Consider the following 20,461-nt stretch of genomic DNA (forward strand, 5'->3'; position numbering starts at 1 on the left):
TTTAACCTTTTGACCACAGTGACCGAGTGATTGGAGTAACCTCCAATGATCATTACAGATCCTCCCATTACAATTATCCAGCTTTGGATGATGGTCTCTTTCAAATGACTTGTAGAATGAGTCAGATGGCCTTCTGGTCCCCTGGACCAGTTAATCATGCAGATGAGGGGGGCTCTCTATACTCCACAAGATCCATTTCTTTCTCATTACAATGAACTGAAACTAAACATCAGGGCTTTGGCCTAAATTGACAATCAAAGAATTGGTAAGAAACACAAGATCACAGGGAATGTGAGCATGTGAGAATAAATGCATGAATCATTGTTGACATCTTTTCTCATTTAGTTTTAATATAAAAACAAAAACAACAAAAAAGGTTGATTTAATTGTCTTTCCTTTTTATTCCTGCAAATGTGAAAAACAGTGGACAAAAGGAAGCTTGTGTAGGACATGTTTGCTTCAGAAACTCCTTTCCAAGTCTCAACAGTCTTCATATTTCTTCTCTTATTGTAAAAACAGACAACTTGACAATTACACGTGGCAAAGCCTCAATTGTGGTCCATCTGGCTTTGCTTGGAACTCTGGAGCACGAAATTGTAGTTCTCTGTTTTACATAAACGTATGCGTACATTAACAACATGAGTCGTCAATGACAATGGTTTCGGCAGTCTAAAAAAAACAGAATATATGGCTGAGCAGCCACATACAATCACATGCCTATGGTTCTTGTATGAGGTTTTAAGAACACCATGCATGTAACGGTTCTCAGTGTCCCGATGCTTGCTCTCAGGTATGCATTTAACTGCATAGGTGGTTCTTCTTCCACAAAAGGTGGCACTTTAGTCGGTGTGAAAGTATAGGAGGAGGATAAGCCGTTTTACAAGACATTCACAATGGTCGAATGCACTTTAATGTAAGAAAAAAGGGACATACAGGTATGCAATGAAACAGCTGGCGTCTACATTTATTGGCAAATATCCATAAAAAAATGCAATAAAAGCCATGCATCAATCTAATCTCAAAGAATATATGTATTTTTTTGACAAAAACGATATTACGACTTCATGTGTCTATCATCTCTTATTATGCATTTCATAAATATTCAACATATAAACATATTCAGAGATAGACCCGGAGCATGATTATGAATATGAATCCAGCATTGCAAACAGTGGGGAAGGAAAATTCATATTTTTTACGAAATCATAAACATCAGCAATAAAAACATAAGCCATAACAACAAGACATAAAATTACTTTGATTACAAATGTAATGCAGTAAAAGTCGATGTATGATACATTGAGGACCTCTGCAGAGGGTTGTATTGTATACCCGCTGTATTTCTGGTATTGTGGATCGTTCCCCAGTGGAGCTGACATGGACCAGTGTCCCCTTGTGGGGACATCGTTATTGTCCTGTTCCGCCTGGCTACATACGTTTCCATGGTTTCCGGCAGACGCGACAGCGGCTGATAACGTCCTGCAGAGACTCTCCCTTCACAGTCTGGGGCACAGGCTTACTGTAGAGGAGACACACACACACACACACACACATTCAGAGACACACACACACAAACGCAAGCGTACAGAGACACACACACACACACATATACACACAAACACACACACACATGCAAAGAGACACACATAAAGACACACACACACACACACACACACAGACATGCACACACGCACACACACAGAGACAAACACACACACACGTACAGAGACATGCCCACACGCACACAAGCCCACACACAGACCCGTACAGAGACACGCACAAACACACACAAATGCATGTACAGACAGACACACACCCACATGCATAAGTACAGACACACAGGTATGAAGACCCACGCATACACACACATACAGAGACACACAAGCACACACACACACACACCGTCTTTAGAATATAGTTTGATCAATGTTTTCCCCCTTTTGATCTGAATGTTTGAGTTGCACTATTGACATGGGGGGGGGGCTCCACCTGAACATGTGGCCGGTGGGGAGCGAGGCCAGCCAGTAGCTGTAGGAGTCGGGGTAGTAGTTGCAGGTCCCCCTGCCGTGGCACTCTATGAAGGGCACCTTGCGGAAGTGTTCCAGACAGGAGCCAGGGGAGACCAGCTGCTGGGAGGAGCCCAGCGCACCAGCCCCTGATTGCTGGGAGAGGGGAGGAGGAGGAGGAGGAGGAGGACGAGGAGGACGAGGAAAAGGAGGAGGAGGAGGAGAAGGACGAGGAGGAGGAGGAGGATGAGAAGGACGAGGAGAAGGAGGAGGTAGAGGAGGAGGAGGAGGAGGAGCAGGAGGAGGACGAGGAGGAGGACGAGGAGGACGAGGAGGAGGAGGGAGGGAGAGTGACAAAATGATTGACAGGAGATTATATAGAAACATAGACCGATGGAAAATAAAATAAACACTATTTAAATATATTCATATCTGCATTAAAGACGAGCAACTGCCTGAACAGGAAAACATGAAAACATCTATTTCATCAGTTAAGAAGTACAAAAATGTAATAATATATAAGTGGAGAATACGGTACTGTACTTTAGGACTAAATAATGACCTACATAGACAAATGATAGGTCATTATTTAGTCCTAAAGTACAGGTCTTAAAAGTGCGGAACCGTTACCATGACGAAAGAGTATCCAGTCCAGAGGGACTCCCAGTTCCCGGGACACGCAGGAACATGGGAACTCTGGCTGTGGACCGCTATCACGTTGGATGTGATCTCACACACTGAACACCTGAAGCGATCCCCACAGACACACACACACACACAAAAGTCAAATGATTTGCATCAGTGTGTCCAGCACACACAAATACACACACACATATGTGTTCATACTCCAGTGTGTGTGTGTGTGCGTGTGTGTGTGCGTGCGTGCGTGCGTGCGTGCGTGTTTGCGTGAAGGTGTTCGGAGCGGGCGTCCCGCCCACCTGCTGATGTATGTCTCCAGCTCAGCCCCCATGATGGCTGCCATGCTGGGGGGCACGGCCTGGTCGGTGGACAGCCAATAGGAGTAGTCGTTGCGGGAGGCGTAGCGGCAGTTGCTGTGCGTGTCGCAGAAGAGGTAGGGCATGGTGGAGAAGCGTTGAAGGCAGCTGCCCATGGCGCCTGCAGGAGGTGGGGCAGGGACAAACGGTGTAATTTACCTCATACAGGTTCTGTGAGATGCAGGGTTCAAATGAAAACTTGTGAACAAAGCGGCCTGCGTTGTCAATTGTGTGAACGGTGCTTGCATGTGAATTTTGAACAAAAGGTGCCGCCATTGTCAATCCTGACAGTTAAACCACAGAGAAAACACAGGTGATTCAATTTCGGTTTCAAGATTTCCTTGTATAACGTGGGCGGATTCACTAACAATGGCAGTGTAAGTTGGGACTATTTTCTGCAAATCAGGAAGAGCGACTGCCACAACCGGTGCTTTCTCAGCGACGGGGCCGTCTGAGGCTGGGTTAAATGACTCCTTCGTATTTTGTTCAGCGTGGGAAACGCAAAAAACATGAACCCGCGACTCATGGCATAGGAACAGCTCTGCTCCCACCGAGGTCTTGACCGTGAGCCTTCTCGTTGGCGTTGATGAAGAGGAGGGAGTAGCCTGCGAAGATGAAGCTGGCACCGGGGGGGCAGGCGGGCACACTGGCGCTCTGACTGTGTTTGGCGATCAGGAAGCTGTCCACCACCCTGTGACCACCGCTGCCCGGGAACCCACGAGGACCTCTTTGACCGGGGTCTCCAGCATAGCCGGTGGGACCTACAACCCCCCCCACCACACCCGATGCAATCATAGCCCACCCCGGGGTGCAACAGGAGGTAGAAGAACAGATGACAAGGGTTTTTTTAATGGAGGCTGCAAACCCTGATAGTGTACCAGCAGAATATGAACATCAATCACGGATATTGTATCTCGCCTGAACACCACATACACACACAAAGGACACACACACACACACACAAACGCACGCACACACACACACACACACACACGCACACACATACACACACACACAAAAACACACAAGCACACAAGCACACACACATGCACACACCTGCATTTCCTGGCCGACCCTTCGCTCCTTTGAGACCAGTGGACCCAGGGAGGCCGGGTTGACTCAGACCCGGGGGACCCATAGAGCCCGGGGGACCTGCACGGGTCAGCACAACGTTCACATGGTTGAACCTCACGGGGGTCATAACAAATACAGCCAATGGGGAAAAACAAGAGTGAATCAAGCTCAACGCTGGCGCAATTGAACATGATCATGAAAATACAATCATTGAAATTGATAGAAACCATTTGTCAGTAGGGCATGCCCCATGACCAGTTTGAAAGGAGAGACAGAAGACCTGTTTTGCCATGGGGTCCTTGCAATCCGGTGGCTCCAGGGGTTCCTCTGTTACCGTCAGGACCGGTTGAACCGGTATCACAGGGCTCCGCAACGATGTTACTGTATATCTTCGCTCCTTTGGGGCCTGTGTGGATGAAGCAGGAGTCATTGTTTTGGGTGGGGAGGTTTTACCCGCAGTCAGTGCTTGGAGACAAATGGACAGACGCCGCATTAAAGTTGCGTCCCCGGTGTAGCATATTCATAGTCAACTGAAATAGAACCCTTCAAGATTCATTGCTTCTAAAGCTCTGTGAGTTGGTTTTTATATGTCTGTATGTGGTGGCAATGCTCATGTCTGTACGGGGTGCCAATGCTCATCTGTGGTGCTTTTTATAAATTAGTGGGAGATTTAAAAGGTGCTTACCTGTGCGGCCAGGGTTCCCTTTAACTCCTTGTTGACCTCTCGGGCCCAGCTCATAGCCTGGGTCCCCAATGGCTCCTAAAACAAAGCTTATTAGAAAAACCTCATGGAACGTACTAATTGCTTAGGCTTGCCTGTTCTTTGTAGCGACAGATCCTGTTTATGAGTGGATGAGTATGATTAACAGGATTTAAGCTCTTAGTTACAATCACCAGGGGGTCCTTGGTATCCAGGACGACCAGGATCACCGATGGGCCCCGGGGGGCCTGGTCTGTCTCCTGGACCCTTGGGGAAAATATGATTTAAAAAAGGTAACAATGACTGTAGGTATCAACACACGCTAATAGGAAGTGGTTCAGCAGGTCAACCTCTGGAAATACTTCTCTGCTTTACTCACTAGAGGGCCGGGGGGGCCCGGGTCTCCATGGCGGCCAGATGGACCCGAGGGGCCAGATGGACCTGGGTCTCCTCTATCCCCCTTCAGTGCTTCTACAGTGGGCCCTGGGGGGCCACGCACACCCTTCAACCCTGCAGGCACGATCCATACAAAGATGGTTATTGTGGAAGTCAGACGTAAAATAAATAGCAGAATAACAGTGGATCCGAATATCACTCAAGTATGAGAAATGTATAACTATTTATTTGGGATTTTAGCATGTAAACAAGTTGCCTCTCTAAAGCCCCCTAACGTCTCCTCAAAGCCTCCCAACCTGGAAGACCACAGTTGCCGGGTAAACCAGGGTCTCCTTCTGGCCCAGGAACACATGTTCCCGCTACGGCCGGCCCGGGGGGTCCGGCGGGCCCCGGTGGCCCCAGCGGTCCCCTGTCCCCGTCTTGTCCCCGGGGTCCTGCGGCAGGGGGGCCGGGAGGACCGGGGTCTCCCACTGGGCCTGGGGACGGCAGCATGCGCCCATTACAGCAACTGATGAAGCAAGTGCAGGAGGAGAGTCTCCAAAATAAAAGCGCAACGCCAACATGATGCGTGATTACCTGGTTGACCTGTCGGACCAGGCCTCCCAGGGGGTGATGTTAGGACTAAAAGGGGCAGAGAGGACATGTGTAGTAGACATGTAACGGATCAGTTGACACCAGAGTAGCCTTAGTTGCTCTAAAAAAAAATCGATAATATATATAACAATACAGAGCGGAGAAGCAAACACAGAGGGAGAACAAATATAACGCAATAACATTCGCATTTTTGGCATCAAATAATAATACGATGTCTACCGGATGAACACATTGAGGATGTTGTCCCTACCAGTATCCCCCTTCTGTCCTGGAGGTCCGGGTATACCGTCCTGGCCCTGGTTCCCCTTTGGACCGGCCGGGCCTCCGTTACCAGGCCACCCTGGGTCTCCTATGGCCAGGGGAGGACGGAAAAGACCCGGGTCAATGTTACTGAGAAACACTTATTATCCTGCTTGTGTCATTTTAATAGTGAAAAGTGCACTTAGAATCGACCACCCTTGAGTCAAAGTCAACAGTGTGATAAAGAAAAGCATTCTGAGGGCACAATTGAGTCAGCAAAGCCCAGCAATTTCTGGGTCAGGCACGGTGAACCCTTCAGAGAGGTGTGGCCGTGAGGTTTTCTTAGGTTCAGTGCCTGTAGGTCCGCTGGGTCCTGGTCCTCCGCTGCCTCCGCTGGGTCCATGTTGGCCCCTGGGGCCCATGGAACCAGGAGAACCTGGATCAGAAAACATGGATTACTACTGATAAAAATGAAACTTTTTCCCATTCTTTCCCTGAGGAGAATGATGTGCTGAGTGGTGGGTACCGATGTGCCCGTGAGGTCCTGGGTTCCCTTTGGCTCCGGGTGCCCCGGTAGACCCCAGGAGGCCCCTCAGACCAGGCTCTCCTTTCTGGCACAGCGCCTGATAGGAGCAGTTATACGCTGGCTCCCCCTACGGAAAGGGCGGGTGGGATAGGTATTAAATGGGGGAGGTGAGGGAGAGAGTGAGGGACAGGGAGTAGGTGAGGTAGCCTCACACCACACAAAGGATCTGCTACCTTCAAACTACCTTTGAACAATCTGCTTTTTAAATAAAAGGCTTAGAAGCAATGGCAGAAACAAACGTTCTCATTTGATGTCTAATGCTAGTGCCCGCCCACCCCAACATCAATCACATTTTGATTTCGTCTCTGATACATACAGTGAGTAAAAGATGCTTGGGCGTGAATGTGTATGATGTGTGAATGATGTGCTTCAGCATTGTTGTGGCTCGCCTTCGTTTTGTGGTTGTAAACATGATGAAAGCTGTAGTTGGACAGGATTTTATTCGGCCTGCACATTTCCACTCGTTATGACACCCTTTATGATTTTATTACACTTTTTATGTATTCCTGTCAAGGACGTGCTGATATAATTGAGCAAATTGCTAGATGGGGTGCAATCTATCTCCTCTCTTTCAGGGACATTTCTTATACGTTTACAATCCCTGACAATACAAACACACTCATAAAAGAGACAAATAGAGAACAGTCTGCATTTTTTTAATCTCTGTGGTCTCACTATATTAGATGGGGGGGAAAAACTTTGCCTTAGGCCAGCTAAATACTTTCTTGAAATACGGCATTAGTAAAATAATCAGAACCTTCTGTCCAGCGGGCCCTGGAGGTCCGAGCCCAATATAACTTGGCTCTCCTTTTAATCCTCTGCGACCGATTGGACCCAAATAACCAGTTGCTCCGGCCCGCCCAGCGAGACCTTCATCTCCCTTTATTCCTCTTGGCCCTGGGAAGTCACAACAGAAACGAGGCCTAGAAGTCATCCTCAACACAGTCCACAACCTGTAACAGTGTGTGAGAAGGTATTTTACCTGGAAACCCTAAGAACCCTGGTGGACCTGGAGCTCCGGGGGCCCCCGGGATGCCTTTGTGGTTCCCTAGTCCATTAGCACCAGGGTCACCACATAGACCTGGGCACACAGAAAATAACATTTGTTTCTAAGGGTTTAACATTACTCAACCTTCATCTCTGCTTTGCTGTATTCTAGCTACCTTTATATGAATGCTCCCTTTGAGAAAGTAACTGCACTATATATAAATGCTGATGCATACTGCCGATGCATATACAGCGTATAAAGTAGTCAAAAGTTGAGAAAACTCAAAGATCTGGTTTCATCCCGTTGCCTTGATCATTTTTGTGATAGTGTGTGATAAGGTCTGTACAAATTCATCATACTTGACTGTCTATGGCATCTGCATAAGCGCCTTGAAGAAACCTTGTTGCTCTATTCACACATGGGTGAGACTACAGACGACCCCCCCATCCCCTGCACCTCTTTGGCCAGGGGGGCCCGGCTGGCCCCCGGCTCCTCTCTGTCCTTTGTACCCGAATGCTCCTTTGTCTCCAGAGAGTCCATCAGAACCAGGCCAACCTGGTGGATGACAACCGTGGTTAACATCTCAGCTCCGTCGCTGCACTTTTGAGCGTTGACTCCCCAGGGGTCTGGTTGAGAACCGTTGCATATGCACAAAATGGGTTCTTATAGGGCGGTACGCCAGTACCCTAGCAATGCGGGGTATCTGTAGAAACTAACTTGGACGGGAGGATGTGCGCACCTGCACTCTGACCCATGAGTACAAACGTTTTGGAGACGGGGGGGGGAATAGGTGACGGAGAGGGTGAGGTGGTAATTTGAAACCAGATTGGGATGCCTCCCGCAAATTGAATTTCCCTTTGTATCAAATGTTTATTATAGATCCACGTTATCGTACATTTTCTAACCAGCAATGTTATTTGAACGAGGGCTTGCAGTGAAGCATAACTTTCCATAAACAGCTCTCAATTTGAAAAGCTTAAGCCAACTCAAATCTTAAATCAACGTCCGCTCAATATTTAATCAGCGCAATCTCCCCCTCACATTTAGCGCTGAGTTTAGAGGAGAGGGCCGGTCTCCAGTTAGTATGTTAATTCACTGACGAAAGCTCATCATCGGTTCAGGAAATCCAAGATTGCATCAAACAGCTTTAAAGACATACAGAGCAGAGGTCAAATAGATTTTTTTTACAATAACTCAGATTACTGTGCATGTATCAGCACGTACATGCAAGTGGGTTTATAGTTTTAGTGTGGAAAGTCTCGACCGTGCTGTCAGGCGCGGTTGCTGCACTGACCGCAGAGGCAACGTGGTGCCACTCGCTGCATTTTCTTTTGTTTGTGAACCGGGTCAGAAACAGTGGCGTCTCTAGGCTGTTTCATTCGGGGCTAAAGCCCCGGATATTATTTAATTAGCCCCGAATCTCATTAAAAAGAATATAAATATTAAAAAAAAAATCATTTTTTTTTTTTGCTTGCTTGCTTTACACAAGAAACAAACATGGGGATTCCAGGGGCATCTCAAAGTAGCCTAGTCCTTCTAGATCAGTGGTTCTCAACCTTTTTTGAGCAAACGCCCTCCTGACCGAGGATCAGGGTAAACTCTGGATTCAATAAACTAACAACCCACTCACACTCGTGTTATATTGCTTAAAGGTGTCATTGCATCGTTTTTGATTGATTTTGCGGTGGTCACTAATAGCAATGAATGCCCTCTGAGTCGGTTTTGGTGAAAAATATATAAATAAATATTAAGGAATATTCATGACATGCAAATGCGGGGGGGGGGGGGGGGAGAGAGAGAGAGAGAGAGAGAGTGAAAACAGATTGCGCTCGTTAGGCCTATATATTTTGTAGCCTATTTGAAATGCAACAGTCTTTTCGTGGAGACTACGCTTAGAGCAGCTGGAACTGAACAACAGCAAGAGGAAGGAGGAAAACTGGCTTTTTTTTTAGCTAGCCCATGTTTGATTGTGTTGTGTTGGTTATTGAACTGTTAACCCGTGAACTTGGGTTATGTTTATCAGCGTTACTATAGAGATCATGACGAAAGCTGATGTAACGCGATTCCGGGCGTGTGCATGACCGAACCGCGCTGTATGACCACTGTTACACTGAGCATAGGCTATTTATTTCGGGTAGCCTATTTTTGCACCAAAAAGATTTGAAAACCATGAAAGTTTAAACCCCCCCCCCCCCCCCCCCCCCCCCCCCCCCCCCCCCCCCCCAAAAAAAAGAAAAGAATATCACGTTCCCAGCCTAGGTTGTGCGAACGCCCCCGTTGAGAAACCATGTTCTAGATCAGTGGTATTCACTATTTTTTTCAGGAGAGCCGCACTGACAGGACGACGTCAACAGGAGAGCCATTTTTACCGCAAAGTATCAAAAGCTATAAATCCAGTCATAAATAAGTATGCCTGCTTAATAATATGTCCTCCCTGAAGCGGTGTTTCCCACAGAATTTTGTGAAACTGTGGAGGGAACCCGGTCCTTAGCGGGGTCCGGGGGCATCCTCCCCCGGAAGAAAATTTGGTACCTTTTAACCTGGAATGCATCAATCTGGTGCACTTTGAGAGGAAAATTAAGACTTGTGTGACTGTGTGCTATTTTCTGGAATAATGTGGAGACACTGGGTCACATAACATGGAAGCTATTAAATAATAAGTTAATAAGAATAAGTCCATCCAAAGAGCACATTCTCTCTTGTTATGCAGGAAAACCGCCAATCTGGCAACCCCGCTGTCAGCGTAGAGCCGAGCAAGTTTAAAAATATTTTCTAGACAAGGCTATATTTCCACCTTTTAATGCCACTGTTGATTTATTTTTTAAATAATTGTTTGTATTGTTTTTTTAAATATCTGAATTCACTGCATGATCATATCACTGTATATTTTTACCGCCATGCGAGCCGCAAATAGAGGCTTGGCGAGCCGCATGTGGCTTGCGAGCCGCGCAATGAGTAATGCTGTTCTAGATAGTCCTTCTGACTCTGAAATAACTTGAATGGAACTTTAGATGTCTGGGGATAAGCAGCACAGCAGTCAGGAAGCAATTTAAAGCTATAATAAACTGCGTATTTCGTATATTTATGTAAAACATTATTAAAAGATTTGCATGCGCAATAAAGCGTATAAAAGAATTTTCGCATTTTCCCTTTCCCTCTGGCCTAAGCCCCGGATATTTCTGAAACCTAGAAACGCCCCTGGCCAGAAATAAGTAAATAAATAGGTGATTTCTGACCTCCACCTCACCCACAAGCCCCGCTATTTCGGTGCCGTCTTCCTCTCGGTTGTTGCTATGATTCACCGTGACGTACCGCTGATCGTCAGGCACATTGATGTGCATCACCATTCGGCGGAATATGAGGCTGATCTACTGTTCGCATTTGGTGGTAAACTGTCATTTATACGTCCAATTCTTATTTTGGTGCATGTTATTTTCGGTTTCAGTGCGCACGTAAATTTTAAGTATGGATCCTATGCAAGTGCGCATGCAGGTATATTTTAGGAATGAGACTCCGGGTTCAGTGTGAAATTCTTAAAACCAAAACAAACCTTAAACCGGCAATTTGTTTGTTTTACCTGTTGTTTATCTCTTTTAGCTTGAGTTGTAGCTACGGTTGGTTGGGGGCAAAAGTGGACCAGACTTTCCCTAGATGGATTGATCCATGGATGGGCACGTTTTGTTCTTGAGAAACGTTGTTGTTTAACACAAAACCAAATATACTGTATTTTACATACCAGGATTACCAGGTTCCCCTGGAGGACCAACCTTGTCCCTGGTAAAGGAGGTTGGCCCAGGAGGGCCTCTGAAACCATCCTCTCCATTCAAACCCGGAGGCCCCTGAACGCCTTTAGCACCATCTGGTCCTGGGTTGCCTGTAAAGTCAGGGCAATAAATACATTGATAACACCCAGAATGGAGTCGACCAATCAGGTAAGACCTCTGGATGATAAACCTTACTGAGGGTAACCATTGGTCCACGTTGAGTTGTGTCGGTGCTGCAACTGGTCTTATTACATTTCCTATACACTTGTCAAAACTTGATCCATATTACAAAATACTTATGGTATAAATTGACTTGAAGTGTGTGTTAGTGTGTGTTTTACCTATTGATCCTGGAGGCCCGACTTGACCAGGCGCTCCTTCTGGTCCGTACCCAGGCAGCCCATCTGGCCCAGGGTCTCCTCTGAAACCTGCACGTGTTAAGTGATCCATATTACAACACATCACAATGCCCACTACTCGTCGATAAGCTCCAAAATAAATGCAGCCGCTAAAGAAAACATGACAGGTGGGCTCACAGTGGATCATCACTACACCTACTCATGGGCTCATGGTGAGAACTAAACATGGATCCTACCTGGGGTACCTGGCTGCCCTGGTCTCCCCCTGGGGCCCGAGAGCCCGGGAAGACCCCGCAGGGTCATACCGGCGAACCCCGGGGAGCCGGGCTCCCCCGCAGGCCCCGGCCAACCCATGCCGGGCTGGCCCTGGTGGCCCCTCTCCCCGACGAGGCCGTCAGCCCCTGGGGACCATGGGAGAGCAAAGGGAGGTGAATGAAGTGGTTGGAGGGGAGCAGTGCGCTGGTGTAAAGGAGGCTCCATTATAAGGATTGCAAGAAATGTCGATTCAATCAAACTTTGATTTACGCACAGGAGTCAACATTAGAAGTGTGATCTCCTTTTGACGACTCCAGCTCAGGGAACGCGAGCTCAACAACAAGTCTCTAACGTCGTAGCGCACCTGGCAGTAAACTGTTTTCACCGTCCCATCGGTCTGATAGGGACAGCTGCAAGTTTTACAGGAGGACCCAAAAATGCCTCATCCCCACCAGATGTTCACTCGTCCTTCTGTGAGATCTGTGGTTTCACCGTCTGACTGACCTGGGTGTCCGGGGGCGCCGTCGGGCCCGGGCGGTCCGGGTTCACATACTCTATCACCGCCGATTCCCTTATGTCCCACCACACCTTTCTCTCCTGCCAATCACCAACATCAACACACCAAGACTCTTGTTATGGTGTTACCTGACAGTTTTGTATACATACTCTGACTTCATGTTATTGATACTGTTCTTGATCCTGTCTATGTGGGACTTCTCAGCCCACTCGTGCTCCTCTGAGTGAAAGGTGTGATGTGGAGGTACCCTTTTCTCCTGGAGGGCCCAGGAATCCCAGCAGCCCCGGGTCCCCATGCCGACCGGGGGGGCCAGGGTCCCCGGGCAGCCCCGGCTCTCCGCTTTCTCCCGGAGTCCCCGGGGGGCCATCGGGGCCCGCATACTCGGGACCGCCGTCGCCCTGACAACCATTCCAGGGTTAATTGGTCAGATTCAGTCGCTGTTACGATACCAGGAATAGGGTTCGTTTTGGGTGCTTAGGGTTAGGGTCAGTACTGACGTCACACAGAGGGGGCGGTGTTGAGGTGCTCATCACAGTAAAGTAGCAACAGCTGAGTGGGCAGGAAACTCTCAGGGCCCTATTTTAACTGTCTGAAACGCAAGTGAGAAGTGCCAAGCGCAAGTAGCTTTGTGGGCGGTTCTATGGCGATGTCGCTAGTTTACCGGCGTGACTCTAAATGACTCTTGCGCCCGGCGCAAATCTAAAAAGGGTTGGTCTGAAGTAGCGTAATTGCCCGTAGGTGTGGTTTGGGCGTAACGTGCAATAAACCAATGAGAGTGCCAGCTCCCATCCCCTTTAAGAGCCATGAGTGCATTTGAATCTGACAAGTGGATATTTTGACAGCGCGTCTGCAGTCTCCGATGAGACAGATGCACATGAATTTCAAACTTCAAATGGCTCAGTTTATGGCCAAATAATATGGCCTAATTCACACATGGAATAAGGTTTTCTTCCACAACTTTAGAAATACTGAGTCCTCAAATAAATCTGAACAACGCGCCACTGATTTAAACCAGGTATTTCCTGGTTTGTGGCGCAAGTGGTTTCTGAAACTGCAAAATTGCACCAGGGAACGTTTGCGCCAGAACACGCCTCCTCCTTTCGCCGAACCGCCCCTTGGGGCGCAAGATCATTCCCTAATTTACCGACGCGTGGCGCAGGAGGGAAAAGAACGCTCTGCGCCAGTTGCAAACTAGCAACGACACATGCGCCAGTGATTAAGTCAATTGCGCCGGATGCAAGATAGGGCCCTCAGAGTTTGAGACTGAGTGGAGAGTCTGGAGTCGGGAGGTGAGATTCGGAGTGAAAGAGAGTAACCCGATGGACAAACGTTGCTCAGTGACTTCGATGAGAGAACCTTTTGGATTTCTGTATACACAGTGAATTAAAAGACTGGATCAAGGGGCTGGTCAGCGGACTGCAGGTTCAACCAACCCGGACAAGGAGTCGGTGCGGAATGTGAGTGTGAGAGACGGAGCTGTTCGCCTACGGTGGTTGTGGACCTGTGGTAAGTACCTCGCACCTAACCCCCTAGATAGGTTAGATTGCACTCACCCAGGGAAAGATTAGGAACAATACTCAAGTTCAGCCCACCGCATAGGGACAGACATAGGTTACAGGCTGTCTACCCAGGTATTAACGAGTACTGTAGGTAGGAATCATAACAGTCGCCCACATGCTTCTTGATGTGATTCTCTGGAGTGTTATTTCAGATTGTTAAATGACAAGGAGTTATATTGGAATATGCTTCTGTTTTAAGGCAGCTGTTTCCCTTGCATTTATGTTGTAGTAAAAAAATGTCATCATTTTATTTTAATTCCTTTTATCCAAACCCTGGCCAGTTTACCCACAGGAGAACGGGAGCCATATGTGGCGCTGAATGAGCTCAATGTCTATGAAATAACAGCACTTTTGTTACCATTACAAAACACTCTCCCAGCCTTCCGATCCAATTAGTTTAGTGGGGAAGAAAATCCTTTTGCAATCTGTGCAGACGTTTAATAAGTATCACCCATAAAGTCTTTGGCAGCTTACATTTTTCTTGCTCTCCGTTGTTTGTGTATGCATATCTAATCAGCCCATGCTGTTGTCTTTCATTGAGTATTCTGAACTACTCACATACAATTTAATTCTGGTATGCTTGTTTTATTGCTCTATTCACATAATCAAGTTATAATAGAGTAAATATTGTTTTTCACAGTATAGCAAAATACCCACATTTCCTATCTCTACAGTATAGTAGCTTTCGTCAATACTATCTCATCTCAAGTCATACTAGTCCAGAGGTCACCAACCTTTAGAACAGGAGAGCTACTTCAAGGGTACTGAGTAATATGAACTTGTTCGATACAAACTTCCCGAAGAACAAAGTTGCACGGTTCCCCTTTAATGATACGAATAATGAATAAAAAATATTGTCATTGCCATTCAATCGATCAAAGTGTTGTATAGACAGAGCTCCATGGCAACTATTGCTACTTTTAGAACATTCCGGGGCGACCAGGTGCCCGCGGCCACTGTGTGGTCTACCCCTGTACTAGACGTATTCATGGTGTAACATACTCATACTAGACTATAGATGTATTCATGGTGTAACATACTAATACTAGCTATAGACATACTCATGGTGTAACATACGAATACTAGCTATAGACATACTCATGGTGTAACATACTCATACTAGACTATAGATGTATTCATGGTGTAACATACTAATACTAGCTATAGACATACTCATGGTTTAACATACTCATGCTAGACTATAGATGTATTCATGGTGTAACATACTCGACTATAGATGTATTCATGTTGTACCATACTCATACTAGCTATAGACATACTCATGGTGTCACATACTCATACTTGACTATAGATGTATTCATGTTGTAACATACTCATGCTAGACTGTAGATGTTGGTATTCATGGTGCTAACCTTTTCTCCAGCAGGGCCTGGAGCTCCTGTTGCCCCTGATCTGCCTGATGGGCCCGTACCTGGGATACCCGGGGAACCTGAGGGGCCCCTTTCCCCTGTGAAAGACATAGTATAAGTGACACTATATATATATATATATAATACAATATATATATATCTATATCTATAGATATAAATCTATAGATAGATATGCTACAATACAAAGGTAATAGAAGCAGAGAGATTGGTAGGGTTGAATTGACTTTCCGAAGAGAGATTGTAGTCTGAAAATGAGCTTTTTATTGATCAATGAAAACCCAAACTTCTTGCCTGTCAATTAACTTGAAAGGTGCCGTTGATTACCTTTCATTCCTGGGAATCCTGGCAGTCCAGGGAAGTCCAGAGACCCCTTGTCTCCCTTTTGTCCGGACAACCCGGTAAGCCCGGGACTACCTGGAACCCCTGGGTGGCCTGGGGGTTGAATCGAGTGAGCCATGAATCATATGCTTACATCTAACACATAAATCTATCTCTTCAGTTATCTCTGGTCCTGAACTTCCTCGGTCCAAAGTATTGGGGGGTCAGTCAGTACAGATTGGGGAGTCAGTCGCTACACAGTATTGGGGGTCAGTCGGGACACAGTATTGGGGGGTCAGTCGCTACACAGTATTGGAGGTCAGTCGGTACACAGTATTGGGGGTCAGTCGGTCCACATTATTGGGGGGTCAGTCGGTCCACATTATTGGGGGTCAGTCGGTCCACATTATTGGGGGTCAGTCGGTACAGATTGGGGGGTCAGTCGGTACAGATTGGGGGGTCAATCAGTACACAGTATTGGGGGGTCAGTCGGTCCACATTATTGGGGGTCAGTCGGTACAGATTAGGGGGGTCAGTCAGTACACAGTATTGGGGGGTCAGTCGGTACAGATTATTGGGGGTCAGTCGGTACAGATTGGGGGGTCAGTCGGTACACAGTATTGGGGGGTCGGTCGGTACAGATTATTGGGGGTCAGTCGGTACAGATTGGGGGGGTCAGTCAGTACACAGTATTGGGGGGTCAGTCGGTACAGATTGGGGGGTCAGTCGGTACACAGTATTGGGGGGTTGGGTGCTGACCTGGAGTCCCTGGTCCTCCAGCTCGACCCTTATGCCCTGCCGGGCCAGGCATTCCACTGGTGGGCTGGTAACTGGGCTCCCCTTTCTGGCCTGCCAGTGGAAGACAGGGATGTAGGATTAGATGATGACACTCAGTAGAGACTGCACTGTTCTACTTTGTGTGTGTGTGAGAGTGTGTCTGTGTGAACTAATAGAACCGAGGTGTCCAGGAATAGTCGTATGCAAGAACAATGTGAAAAATTTTGACTAGCGTGGTTCTTCCTCACTAGCATTTTATATTCGTGCCATGGTCTTTGTTGGTGTGGGAGCGAGGGGCTTGGCCAACGGCCTGTGTGTGTGTCTAGGTTTGTGTAACTGTGTATAAATGTAAGTCAGTGCATTTCTTACCTGAGAGTCCAGGATCTCCGGGCCGACCCGGTACCCCAGGGTCTCCCTTATCTCCTGTGAACCCCACCAACCCTACCACCGAAGGACCCTCGGATCCAACGGGTCCCGGTCTCCCTGGAAACCCGGGTGCACCCAGGTAACCACGGTCTCCCACTGCACTCGGAGAGTATTCTGGAAGGGGGTGCTGGGAAAGAACAATACATTTTTTTTTATCTGTATACTTTGAGAAGCAAAAAGAGGTTGGTAGAACAGCTGTCCGTGATACATGAACATTGCTAATGTTTGTGAAATGGCTCACAGAGTCTCCCTTGGGACCGGGGCTCCCTTTGCCTCCGGCTTGGCCCCGGCTGCCTTGCCTCCCATCCAGCCCCGTCCTTCCCGCCTGCCCCTGGGGCCCCTGCTCTCCTTTCACCCCGTGGAGGATGTTGGAGCTGGAGTCTCCCCTTGGGCCCTGGAGGCCTGGGATGCCCGATGCCCCAGGGTCGCCCTGTCAGAGAGGAGGAACGCTATAGAGACCATACCGGTAGGGGTGGTGGGTAATGGGAAAACTGTCTTTTGTTTGAAAAGCTTTTCTTACGGGGGGTCCGGATAATCCTCCGTATCCTGGGACGCCCCGGTCCCCGGGGGCGCCCGGTCCCTGATTGTAACCTGAGCAACAAGAGATCCCACTTCACAGTCAACATTTACCGTGACTAAGCGCAAGCTGAACGCAGATGAGAGACGAGGGCACCGAGACAAGACAATCCTAAGAAACCAGGTGAGCAGTGCTTCTACTGTATTTGGCTTTGCATGAGGTGTGTGTTTTCACCAGGTATTCCCGGGTGTCCCGGGGGACCTCTTGGTCCTGGCAGTCCTGTACACGTATGACATATGTTGCCTTTCTCTCCTACAGGAAACACAGCCAAAAACACCACACACACACACATGGTGATGCACACCACTAGACGCTTAGACTGTGCTGAGGATGTTTCAAATATAAATATTTCAGCTCAAATCTGAATTGTCTTTTTTTTTCGCTATATGCACTGAAATGTTGTACAAAATACAGCTTATTTGACATATTCCATAGTTCTTTATTTATTTTTGCATGAATATTATGCACTGCGATTGTTATGCAGAATTGTACACTATTCGTGCCTACTGCAGTGACTCATTTCATTTCGGAACTGCTCTAACCAGTAGTGGAAGTGATGACTAATGCTACAAGCATTCCTACTGTGCGCCTGATGTACTGGATGTTTTGATTTGAGGCCCTCACCTTTCCTCCCGTGGGCACCATCGTATCCAGGCAGGCCCAGCAGTCCCTTCATCCCCTTCATCCCTGGAGGGCCTTGAGTCACCTTCTTGGCTGCAATCAACACCATTGTCATGGCGGGTCATTGAGATAATTTACTTCAATGAAACCACAAATGGAGCCTACTGTACTAGCCAAAAATCCACGATTGAACCTAACTTTATTCATATGTGGTTGAGATTTTAAAGTATACACAAATGTGCGTTCGGATTCCTACCTGAGTGGCACATTTTTGATTCAATAAAATGAAAAGGAAACATTGTTTTGCTATTCTACAGAACGTAGAAATAGTTCTAAAGAAGGCTTAAAGAAAGGGATAATCAAAGCTAAAGCGAGCTCCTACTTCCGTCTTCAGGTGGTCCAGGTGGCCCCTGGTCCCCAGGTAGGCCTTGTTCTCCTGGGTCCCCATCGGGCCCCGGGGGCGCTGTGTAAACATCCCCAGGGTCTCCAGGATCCCCTTTAGGGCCAGGAAAACCTGGGGGACCTTCCGGCCCATGAAAAGCACCACCTGCATGAAGGGGATGGGTGGGAGTGAGTGAGTGAGAATATATTCCATGATGCTTGACTTTGCAAAGATGACATGCCCTCAGCCCTATATTAACTCTTGTCCGTTTGAAGAAATACATATTGTAAAAGTCTTTCTCACTAACATGGTTGATTCTGTGTTGCACTCATTGGTCTCCAGCCATCGGCTGAGTCTGAAGAGAGCGATGCAGCACCATGGACAGCGGGTTTCAGACAAGAAAAGGGTGACCAACAGAGAAGTACACCTCAAAGCCTGTGCTGAGTAAAGCGAAAAGTCTGCCCTTGCTGGTCCTCTTATCAGATACAAGGCGAGCATCAAGTTACCTATTGTGTGAAGTACCCTTAGTATTTGAGGTTTGACAGCTTGTCGCTATGATGAAAAGAGGGACGACAGTGGATCATTTATGAGGACCCGTGTACAATCAATTTGAACAAATCCCTTCTTTGCTAGTATTCCAATGTGTGCTACAGTTCAATAAAAAGTGCTTGGTTGAAGGACTGAACCTCACTCATTCACACTTTCAGTCAGAAGCTACAGAATCATCCCATTAACAGAAGCACAGCCTTTATCAGACGAGGTCCATTCAGTGCGTACCTGGAAGCCCTCTTTCTCCAGGAAACCCCATCACACCTTGAGAAGGATGAAAATATGTGTCGGGGTTATTCAATGGGTGGTATTATTATTGAGCCATTACCTTATTTCAACGAATACACTCACACGCCTTCGTTTTAACACTTTTGCATTTATTATTTCAGAGGACATCTTTAGGATACCTTGAGGTCCGGGGTTTCCAGGACGGCCGGGGAAACCACTGTCTCCTTGAAACCCTTTCATCCCAGAACCAATGACCTGGCCAGACCGGAAGGACACGTGAGCTCATGACCTCGAGATGGGTCAGATAATAGATTGAACACACAACACACACACACACACACACACACACACAGTAGTCAGTAGATCAGCGCAAGAGAGACTCACCTCTCCTGGTCGACCAGTAGGGCCCTGGTTTCCCTTTTCACCCTGTGGAGGATAAAATCTTTATGAAATCTCTAACCAATTTATAAACGTACCTTTTTAATTGACCATTTTAACAAGTAGAGTGTTTACTGTGTTGTGCATCTTGTTTAAGCTTCTAAAGTGTATCTCTATGATTCCAATATTTATTTTATTTAATTTGCTTCCTCTTTCCCGTCATGTTTTGAGGGCCGGACCCCATGGCGGCTTTAGATCCCTCAGGTCGTCTGATCAAATGCTGCTATCTGATCGGTGGCCTCAATTGAAGCAGTTGAATCAACACTGATGGTTTTTAAGTGTGCACGATGAATAGATTTGATTTAATTGTAATTGTTTTCCTTGTTAAGCCAAACGCTTTGTACAAAAAGGAATAGTGTTGGTTGATTGTTGACTGAATACAAGATCCATCCAAATTTAAGATGCATGGTGGATTTAGCTCATCCAAGTCACTGACCTTTCCCCCCAGCGTTCCTGGAAACCCTGCGCGCCCTTTGACCCCATCGCTGCCCTGGAGAGAACTGAATGTATTACAAACATCCAGACATATCTGTATGCACACATAGGCACACTCGAATTCATGCACTTTCAAAAAGACATAGACACTAACGCAACGATACCTCAGTTCCTTCTTGTCCGCGTTGACCCTCTTTCCCAAGCTTCCCCTGAACAAAGGGGTATTCAAATTGATTAACATCATCAATATATTTCATGTACAAAATCATACCTGGGTCTTTTAAAA

General features: G+C 47.2%; 1 protein-coding gene across 1 annotated transcript in view; it reads right to left on the reverse strand.

Annotated features, from left to right (window-relative positions):
* Positions 1-377: 377 nt before the first annotated feature.
* The window catches only part of LOC307085578 (uncharacterized protein), a 31,132-nt gene continuing 11,048 nt past the window's right edge, over positions 378-20,461 (reverse strand). The window contains exons 16-52 of the mRNA XM_079750415.1: positions 20,340-20,384; positions 20,177-20,230; positions 19,687-19,728; positions 19,482-19,557; positions 19,303-19,338; positions 18,526-18,690; positions 18,147-18,236; positions 17,697-17,774; positions 17,466-17,536; positions 17,187-17,375; positions 16,889-17,072; positions 16,502-16,591; positions 15,749-15,856; positions 15,407-15,501; positions 12,722-12,872; positions 12,462-12,554; positions 11,939-12,103; positions 11,685-11,771; positions 11,316-11,453; positions 8,036-8,134; positions 7,574-7,672; positions 7,349-7,488; positions 6,532-6,658; positions 6,361-6,441; positions 6,016-6,114; positions 5,748-5,792; positions 5,468-5,647; positions 5,155-5,285; positions 4,970-5,042; positions 4,761-4,835; positions 4,356-4,481; positions 4,058-4,153; positions 3,553-3,762; positions 2,945-3,122; positions 2,637-2,751; positions 1,990-2,162; positions 378-1,519 (exon numbers count right to left, since the gene is read on the reverse strand). Coding sequence (XP_079606541.1) covers positions 1,429-1,519; positions 1,990-2,162; positions 2,637-2,751; positions 2,945-3,122; positions 3,553-3,762; positions 4,058-4,153; positions 4,356-4,481; positions 4,761-4,835; positions 4,970-5,042; positions 5,155-5,285; positions 5,468-5,647; positions 5,748-5,792; positions 6,016-6,114; positions 6,361-6,441; positions 6,532-6,658; positions 7,349-7,488; positions 7,574-7,672; positions 8,036-8,134; positions 11,316-11,453; positions 11,685-11,771; positions 11,939-12,103; positions 12,462-12,554; positions 12,722-12,872; positions 15,407-15,501; positions 15,749-15,856; positions 16,502-16,591; positions 16,889-17,072; positions 17,187-17,375; positions 17,466-17,536; positions 17,697-17,774; positions 18,147-18,236; positions 18,526-18,690; positions 19,303-19,338; positions 19,482-19,557; positions 19,687-19,728; positions 20,177-20,230; positions 20,340-20,384 — 4,095 coding nt within the window. The 3' untranslated portion in view covers positions 378-1,428. The remainder of the gene's footprint in view (positions 1,520-1,989; positions 2,163-2,636; positions 2,752-2,944; positions 3,123-3,552; positions 3,763-4,057; positions 4,154-4,355; positions 4,482-4,760; positions 4,836-4,969; positions 5,043-5,154; positions 5,286-5,467; positions 5,648-5,747; positions 5,793-6,015; positions 6,115-6,360; positions 6,442-6,531; positions 6,659-7,348; positions 7,489-7,573; positions 7,673-8,035; positions 8,135-11,315; positions 11,454-11,684; positions 11,772-11,938; positions 12,104-12,461; positions 12,555-12,721; positions 12,873-15,406; positions 15,502-15,748; positions 15,857-16,501; positions 16,592-16,888; positions 17,073-17,186; positions 17,376-17,465; positions 17,537-17,696; positions 17,775-18,146; positions 18,237-18,525; positions 18,691-19,302; positions 19,339-19,481; positions 19,558-19,686; positions 19,729-20,176; positions 20,231-20,339; positions 20,385-20,461) is intronic.

This window comes from Pollachius pollachius, assembly GCF_949987615.1.
Source record: "Pollachius pollachius genome assembly, chromosome: 14".
In the NCBI taxonomy this organism is placed as follows: domain Eukaryota; kingdom Metazoa; phylum Chordata; class Actinopteri; order Gadiformes; family Gadidae; genus Pollachius; species Pollachius pollachius.